The sequence below is a fragment of the Takifugu rubripes genome, chromosome 5 (genome assembly GCF_901000725.2).
Source record: "Takifugu rubripes chromosome 5, fTakRub1.2, whole genome shotgun sequence".
Taxonomy (NCBI): domain Eukaryota; kingdom Metazoa; phylum Chordata; class Actinopteri; order Tetraodontiformes; family Tetraodontidae; genus Takifugu; species Takifugu rubripes.
Genome location: NC_042289.1, coordinates 11,275,257 through 11,284,127, shown reverse-complemented (window position 1 = coordinate 11,284,127; position 8,871 = coordinate 11,275,257). Strand labels below are relative to the sequence as shown.

At 42.8% G+C, this 8,871-nt stretch overlaps 1 protein-coding gene across 2 annotated transcripts; it reads right to left on the bottom strand.

Annotated features, from left to right (window-relative positions):
* Window positions 1-3,647: 3,647 nt before the first annotated feature.
* On the bottom strand, window positions 3,648-7,700 carry ramp2 (receptor (G protein-coupled) activity modifying protein 2). Of its 2 annotated transcripts, XM_003964789.3 has the most exons (6): window positions 7,553-7,700; window positions 6,992-7,054; window positions 6,886-6,915; window positions 5,256-5,285; window positions 4,948-5,122; window positions 3,648-4,872 (listed from the first exon to the last, which is right to left on the bottom strand). In XM_003964789.3, the coding sequence occupies exons 1-6, from the start codon at window positions 7,602-7,604 to the stop codon at window positions 4,623-4,625; spliced, it is 600 nt and encodes a 199-aa protein (XP_003964838.1). In that variant the 5' UTR covers window positions 7,605-7,700; the 3' UTR covers window positions 3,648-4,622. The 2 variants fall into 2 exon arrangements, with proteins under 2 accessions (XP_003964838.1, XP_011602456.1); XM_011604154.2 differs by lacking the exons at window positions 6,886-6,915; window positions 6,992-7,054; window positions 7,553-7,700 and adding an exon at window positions 5,434-6,879.
* Window positions 7,701-8,871: the final 1,171 nt, after the last annotated feature.

Sequence of the window (8,871 nt, the reverse complement as noted above, 5' to 3'; positions counted from 1 at the left end):
TTGTTTGCCAGCTTTAATGTGTTGATAAGTTCCTGCATCTTCCATATTTTTGTTCTTCATGACTGTTCTATGTTTACTATACCTGCAAATTGTGTGTGTGTGTGTGTGTGTGTGTGTGTGTGTGTGTGTGTGTGTGTGTGTGTGTGTGTGTGAGAGAGGGGGGGGGGGGGTCCACATGATCCTGCACATGCCAGAAGAACCCCCCCCCCCCCCCAAAAAGGAAAAAATAGTAAGAGGCTCAGGGTTTAAGCCTTTGTGAATCTAATGTTTTGTCATGGTAAAAAGCTTCTGTCAGAATCCTGCCATTATATTTAAAGTAAGGGATGTGTGCAGATCCAACACTTTCCAAGAAACCCCATCTCTCGAAAACAGCTTCTATAAATCAAGAACAAATGGGCATAAAAAAATCCGACCATGTCAAGGAAAATCATGCGGAATCCTACATGTATTCTTCAGCTGTGCATTTTTTGAGACAAGTGCCACTGAAGTGTCCCCCATCAAGCCTGCATTTCTGAGGAGAACGAGAATTCCCAGGAAAACATGTAAGGAGCATGTTACCTCAGCAGAAAGGACTTGAACCTCACGGCTAACCAGGAATGTCTGACGATGGGGCGAATCTGACTGGAATTCTCTAATTTATTATATTAATTTTGACAGCCTGATTGACAGAGTTCAGACTGTTTTTACAGGGAGTGCTAGATCATCACAGGGATGTGTCCTTCAAGTTTGTTTAGACTATTGTCAACATATTTGCAGAAAATTGAGCTGCGTGAGGATTATGCGTCCGAAATCTAAGACAAATATGTGCCTAAAAGAGGTCATGTCAACATTCTGCAACAACAAAGAAAATATGTAAATGAACAAAGCTGAGCAATATTCTCCAACACACGTTCTCTTCTCTTAAATCAAATAAAAATATGAATTATGCCGTCTTGTCTGCTCACCTCTCTTTAAGCTGCATACGGTGAATTTGGGCATCACTTCAAATACACTTCCGAAGGCTGCCATCTAGCGGCGATCTCTGGAAGTTAATACAGTCAGTTCACGTCAGCTCGAGCAAAAGTTTAATTTATGGATCAAAACTGCTCATGAATGTAGAACTCTGTATATTTAAGAGTCATTATTAGTCTCTCTGGTAAGGCACCAATATCGTATGAATTCCCAGGTTTCTCTCCAGGCTGTTTTCAAGGATAAACATGACAGACAAATGCTCTTAAAATCATCTGGAACAAGTTCGCTTTCCCTTGCCAAATTTCCTTGGGCGTTACTTTGCAGACTTGCAAAAGCTAAAGTTATTTGTTTACCTAATGTCTTTTCACCTCATTGTGTTGCTCTCACTTTCCAGCATGCAGACCAACACAACCGTATATAATACAACACCGCAAATAACTTTAAAAAATCCACAATAATCTATTGTGTTCGATACATAATTATGCATGATTAAAAACATAATTATTTTAAATACGGTGTATTTTTAAAAATTCAAACCTTCTTTTTGTTTATTGGAAATGTTTATTGTAAATGAACACATTCAGGGTGATCAAAGGTTAACTCCTTTTATGAAAAAACATTGAATCCACCATTCTCATAGAACTTTTGTTCCAGGTATGCAAATGGTTCCGTCTCAGGTTGTTGTGCCTTCTATCAGAGGGAAAGTGCGACATCTACTGGATGAATCTGCAAAGTGTCTCGGCTGTGGACAACCTGGTGACCGTATTTTATCTCCGATATGAGACGAACACCATCTCACAAACCCTGAGGGATCCAGATAGCCAACACACTCCTGATGGCTGACCACAGCTGTCGACACTGCATATTTCTTTAGGTTAAGTTTTGTTATTGCAACAACAGTATTCAATCGTACGGACATCTGGCAGCATTCAACTGTGGGATCTGCTCTGACACATCCAGCTGCCGGGATCTCACGTCACAAACTTAGTCAGTCATGTGCATCGGTGTGCAAGGTAACCATTTTAAGTGGGTAAAAACATCAATGGGTAGCAGGTATGGAGGAAGAACAAGGACTGTTGTACAGTCAAACGGGTTAGTGAGGCATCAATAACAAATAATCTAAAGGTCATCTTTAATGCAGCTGATTGCTCCACCTGCTAAAACTCTTCTGCTAACTTTGCAGCCAACAGGAGATCCAAAATGGCAGCCGGTGATACAGATGTCCTTCCCTTTTCTGTCCCCAGGACCCCAACAGGAGCTCTCAGTGCCAACTCTTTGACCTTCACACCAAGGACACCGCTCAGCGGAAGCAGACGCTTTATTTGGTGTCTGTACGGTGTCGTATCTTTGACTTAAATGAAGGAGCCTTTTACATTGTTATGTGAATAGAATTCATTATTGATGATTCTACTCACATGGGTGACATAATGGTTTCAGTAACCTGAGATACCGTTTGTTTTTATTATCTCCTCGTCTTTTATTAACCAGGGGTGTCAAATATAGTGTATCCTACTCATCATAGTCAGTTGTGCAGCTGTTGTTGCCATGGACTTTTCCTGTTTTTACTCTTCTGACGTAATAACAACACCTTTAATCATAAAGAGGAGAACAGGGAGACAGAAACAGACGTATTATAGGTTATATTTCATAGTCTGGCACCGTGGGATCAGGTATCAATCAGTCACAGATCGCTCGGAGGTGAGGCCCCTGGGACTGTGTGCAGCCGGCTGATTTTATGCAAGATAAATAAAAATCTTGCAGGGTTGCGTAATAATGCTGACAAGCCGGAAAATAAGAGATTGATTTCAGACACGCTTTGACAGTTACCAGGTGAAATGATTACTGCAGAGACATTCCCAGCACTGTCCTGCTACTATAAACACACGTTTTAGTTAATCACACCAGCTCTAATCTAATTTAAGCGTGTAAATAAACAAGAGATACTTGCGCTTTTCACATTTTTGGTCATCTTCATTTAAAGGATCCAGCTTGTAAATCGTTTTAATTTATTTTTTTTAAACTGTGGCTCTCTAAACACAGGCATTTTTATTTACATCTCGCTATTTTGATAAATTTAAATGAATACTTTCATTATCTTGAATTAAAAACTTCGCTGGAAACTATCGTGACCACTAGAGGGCGGACTTTACCGAATAAAAACCAACTGCGCTGTCGATGTACGGCAAAACCATTAATAACTTCATACACGTTAATTTAATTTCATTCGTTTTTATACAGTTTGAATGGTATTTTATTAACTTGCCTCTGGCTGACAGAATTAGGTGGATCCTGCAGGGATGGGAACCACAATGACCCCAAAATCTGAAGAGGAAGAAGGTCACTGAACACACTTTCCCCCATCAAGCCATGCCCATAAGACACACACACACACACACACACACAGGTCCGCCCTGAACTGCTCCTCCTGCCAGATGAGGGTGTGTGATGCATGATTGCTGTCACTGCTTCCTTCACTACATCAGCATTTGTGTTGCATAGCAACCACATCACAATAGACTGAGCTGCTCACAAGACACTCCGAAACACAAACCCAGGGACAGAGCAGTGCCAACTACACTACAGTCGTACAGGAGCGTTTCAAGTACGTTGAAGGTCAAAGGTTATCTTCGGCTAAACAGAAAACATTCTTGGTTTTGATTGACTTGCTCTAAGGGACAAAGATTTTACCCGTTACAAGCAGTGCAACAGTAGATTTATTTGCAAAAAAAACAACAAAATATTTAAACATGTGTAAAATATGTCTGTGGGAGTAGAAAAATCATGTTCCTTCAGTCAAAATCACAGTACATGGATGCACATTTTCATCTAAACTGAGTCTAAACTTAGAGTCACTTTAACCACCAGTCAGGATGAAAGAACAATGTATTAAAAAAAAGAATTAATAATAATTCACAATTTTGGCACACGGTCCAACTCGCCTTCCAAACGTCTTTTTGTCTGGGTGGAGATGATGGATCTTTCCCACAGTTGGCTCATCTCATCCATTGTGTTCCATCTGTAACCTCTGACCCCACACATTACGTATCCTAGGCTGCCTTATATAAGTGGCTCCATGCACGAGACAAATCCTTTCCCTGCTCTTTTAAGCATGTTCATAAACAAACAGAGCCACCTCTCGATCGCTGTGCCTCACCCCGAGACGGCAGGTGCCCTCGGCACGCATTGTCTAAAACGTGGCTCAAAGCAGGGTTAAATGGCAGTAAATACAAAGCAGAATCCTGCAATAACAATTACTTTGTCCTTCATTAACATAACTGCTGCCCATCGTAATGAGGAGTGTCACTATAAATACACGTTATTTTAACCTTTGCAAGCTCTGGAGCTCTTGTTACTATGACCCCAAATACAGTAAAATTCAAGTTGTGTTCCTTGAACCGCGTGTGCAAACGGGATAGATGGTTGGTCTCTGTTGCCGAAGAGCCAGAATGGACGACGCTGCTGAACAGGACGTTCACTCTAAATCAGAATCACCTCAGAATTAGGAATAAAGAACAAAACTCGGTCTCCCGAAAGGTCGTTGAGGAAATGAAAAGGAAAGCGGCCGTGCACACGTGTGCACCGGCGGGTTTTTCCAAAGCTGGGATACAAAGAGCAATGAAGTTCTTAAAATAATTATTGTCTTGAAGCCTGAAAAGGGGGAAGCCAGGTTTTCAGGAGCTGCCATCTCCATTCTTGGTCTTGAGTACCACGAGGCTGACCATGACAGGGATCAGACATATTGGAGTTATTACCAGAGCAAACACGATGGCTGGTGGCGGGTCGTTCAGTTCCTCTGTGGGGCAATCCCTGAAGAACTTGGTGTGAATGTCCACAAATATCGCTTCCACGAAAGGGTTCGGCCACGGGATCAGAAGACAGTCAAACACTTTCTCTGTGCAAAGGCTGAGGTTGCTGTACAAACTGCAGTTTGGAGACAGAAGGTTCCGGGTTCGTCAAGGAGCCTCGACATAAATAATGCAAGCACGTGCGACTTACCCGCTCACGTTACCCCAGTTGCACCAGTCATCCCTGTTGCGTGAGACCATTTCGTCCTCGAAGATTTTGAGGCACTCATTGTGAAGAAGTATGGAAATGCAATGTATGGTTGGTCCAGCAAAATAATAACAGGTACTGCAGTACTCCGGGCAAATGTGAGATTTACTCCCACAGGCTGGGGGGTGGGGGGGGGGGGGTGGGGGGGGGGGGGGGTGGGGGGGGGATGGGAAAAGTACAATCCAGTCAAAATAAAATAAAGACATTAAAAATGTTTAGAAAGTCTCGTGAGGTTGCAGAAGGTCACCTACCAAATGGCATCATCTGTCCATTAGTGTGGTCTAAAAGAGACAAAAAGACCTCTCAGACCACAGAGCTTTCAAACAGTAATAACCTGTAATAACCTGTTTATATCTGTAAATACATTAATCAGGGTCCCAGTGAAGGTATACATCAAGACAGCTCGTTTCAGTCAGCCCACACACTCACCCAAGAGAACGGAGAGGAATACCCCAATGAAGCCAAGCGCTATCTTCATGTCAGGAAAAACAAACCCAAGTGGCTCACTCCTATTTGATGTGTAACAAGCCTGGACGTCTCAGAGTGACAGCAGTAATGCATAACAGGAAACCCGACAGGACGGAAGAGACGCGGGGTAACTTTCAACTACCAGATGTCCAGAGAGCGTTGCCCCCCGACAGCAGATGTTCGGCGCTCTGTCTCCGTTGCCAGCGCCTTGGCAGCAGCTCTTCCCGTCTCCAACGCGGGCTTCTATGGGTTTTCTTCCGTTTTAAAGGGGTGGAGGCACCGAGCGCCGTCGTCTTCATTCTCCCAAATAAAAGCGAGCACACCCAAGCTGGGCTGGACTCACATCTGAAAACCCTTTACTCTTTAACTCTTGTTCTGCTTTTTAGTCTCAGTTTCTCACAGTCAAAGGCCTGGCCAGCTCACAGCATGTGATTTATTTGCCTTTTGGGCTGCTTCTGCCAAATAGGAAACATAAGTAAACATTTACAGCTTCGCTTTTGTGGTGTGGATGTAATCACTGCTCTGCAGGCTCTGCTGTTCATATTTAGGTTAAGTTGAGCTGGCCGGGGAGAAGTGTTTAGTCACCCCGGATCAGCTGATCGGAGCACAAACAGTGTTAATAAAGCGGGTGAGTGTTTGTGTTTGCACCACATCTGTGTTTTTGTATGTCACGGGAAAGACGAGCAGGAAAAGCGGGGAGAGGTGAATGGGACTGAAATCTAAGATTCTGCTTTCCTCGCGAGGAGCACTCTCATTTCTGTCACTCCGTCCACATGTTGGGCCTCTCACAACATCTGTTTGCCGAGTAAAATTTTGATCACATCAAGAAATGTGCCTTTTCAGAAAAGGAGGAGTTGAGAGTTGGGGGGAGTTGGCAGGGGAAGAAGGGGAGACAGTCTGGGGAAAACAAAAAAATAAAAAAAAAGAGGCACAGAATGAGGAACAGTAAAAGGGGTGCCGTTCCAGTTATTTCACAACTCTGGAGTTCACGTGTGATCACAGACGTTGCATGGGGTGAATGACGAACAAATTCAGGAAGTGGAGCCAGGTGTGGGCTGCCCATAAGGAGGTTTGAATTAACCTCCAACCCCAAACCATTGTGGGCCTTGTGTCTGCTGCAGTTGACCTCACACCAGCGGAGACCTCCCGAGGAGTTTGTCTTGGATTCTCATGAGACTACACGGGGAGATTTTGGCCAAAAGTGTGCTTTCCGAGAGCTGTTTTTCCGCGTTTTTCAGTTCCAAACCAGGCAAACTGGGAATCGGATCCAGCATAACCTCCAGGCAAAGACACTTGATCGCTCTTTATGATTGTGAAATGAATTCACATCTACTTCACCCAACTTTTAACTTTCTTTACAATGTATTTGACAGTGTATAATGGGGCGTAAAGGAAGAGGAATGGAGGACTTACTTGCGATCCCGGGCGTTGTTGACAGATATGCTGTGCAGTGAAAAAGAATAAACTAGTCAAAGTTCATGAATGACACGTGTTTAAGTGTTCTGTTATAGTGACGTACCAGTGCTGGTCACCGGTTGCACCGTCGACTTATCATCAACAGAGCAAACCGTCGTTTCACACCCTGAAACACAAAAGGTTGCGATTAGGATGACTTTAGGTAGGACAGCAAAACTCTGAAGGTGGCATTTATGAACAGTAATTAGTGTATTTCCACTTAATACTTCCACTTGAAGAAAATATAGCAATCCTAATTACTGTTTTTAGATTGTTCTAGATAATATTGATTAATATCTTAATATTTCCTTAAAAAGGTAGTCAATAACATCAATATATTTCCCCTGAAAGAATATTCAGATATATAAGAATTGTAACTTATGTCTCCATATTCACATGTTATACAGATATTTGACTAACAGTTGATATAATCATTGACTGAGACCCCTCAAAGTAACAACCCTCACAAACTCCCAGAACTCATTTCTAAATCCAACGCTGTCTCTTGCGAGGTGAGCCAGAGGACATAAGTTATATACTATAAATAACTTATTTATAGTTTTATACTATAAATAACTCAGTGCATGAAATGCTCAGAAGGTAGTTGTAATGTATTTTTACTCACCCCAGCCCAGAAGAATCCAAAAACCCCAACAAAGCACAAGAGATTTGCCCATGGCTATCTTTACTGTGACTGTCTTCACTGGTAGGAAGAGATTAAATATCTCTCCTTTTTCGCAGGAAGGCTCTATAAAACAACAGGAAGCCCCCCGTTTCCTAGGATGGGTGGATTCATACAATGTGACAGAGAGACTGTGATAAAGTTGGAACACTGGTGCCTGACCATCGCTCTCTTTATCTTCCCACACCCTTCCCATAAATGAGAGGACTAATAACCCATTTCTAGTTCAAATGATTATCTTCTTCTTTTATCTGTCAGGGTTTCCCTTAAGACAGAAGTGATATTTGTGTGTCACTAATGGCACTGACAGCTTGTATGCTCTTACAAGTCACCTACTGACATTTTACACACCTGAATGCTGCTGTGGAGCATCTCTTTTTTTAAAGGGGATTTACTGTATGTGTATGATTGAGCGTCTGTGCTGTGTTACATCACAGAGCTGATGGTATTATGATCCTGCCACCTCTGGGCTAAACATCACTGAGTGTGTGGGGGATAGAGGGGCCGCGGGGGTGGTCGCTTTGAAAACTGTCGCAATCACGGACGTCATTGATGGACCGTTTTTGTTTTTCAGCTGCTGGAGTTGGGAATGAGCCATGTAGCTGTGGGCCAAAGTTGCCTCCACAATTCATTTCATATAGGAGGCCACCATTGCATAACCGCCTTCTTCAGAAAGCATCAACAACGTAGAGTGCAGTGTAATTAAAATGCTCGCTGTGGGGTGAGACAAGGTGCAATCGAAAGCTCCCTGCTGTTCACAGCCTGGCCTCATCTTTGCATGTGTGTTTGCTTTTATTTGGCTGCTCAGTGTCAACACAGCACTGCGACACCGCAAATCCTGCTTGACACACAGAATATAGTCGGAAGCTTTTTTTTGTGGCTGAACAGCGCCATCTTGCGTGCGCAGAAGGTTACTACCCATCCTATTTTTATCCCCGTAAATACGCAAAAGATAGGAAAGGTCGTCAAATGTATGCGTCAAAGTTATGGCTGGGTCACCATGACAACGTGCTTACAATAGTAATAGAGAGTTCTAATCAGATTCGCCTTGGGGAAATTGATACCATTTAGAGGTGTATAAAACTCCCCGAGCTGAGAACGTTTAGATTCTTTGACATTCGCTCAATCTTTTATGATTTAATGAAGTGATTTTAATTAACCATGTCTGAAATTTGCTGTGAAAACAGAAAACATGCTAATTGGAAGGTCACTTCCTGTATTGCAACAATACCATATATACGTCTATTCGTAACATACTTTCG

Bases quoted from the DNA above. Each gene is read 5' to 3' on its own strand.
- ramp2 (XM_003964789.3), bottom strand. From the start codon at position 7,604: ATGGGCAAATCTCTTGTGCTTTGTTGGGGTTTTTGGATTCTTCTGGGC. The intron at 7,055-7,552 runs GTGAGTAAAAAT...TTTGTGTTTCAG, and splicing joins TTGGATTCTTCTGGGCTGGG to GGTGTGAAACGACGGTTTGC. The intron at 6,916-6,991 runs GTACGTCACTAT...TTCACTGCACAG, and splicing joins GCAACCGGTGACCAGCACTG to CATATCTGTCAACAACGCCC.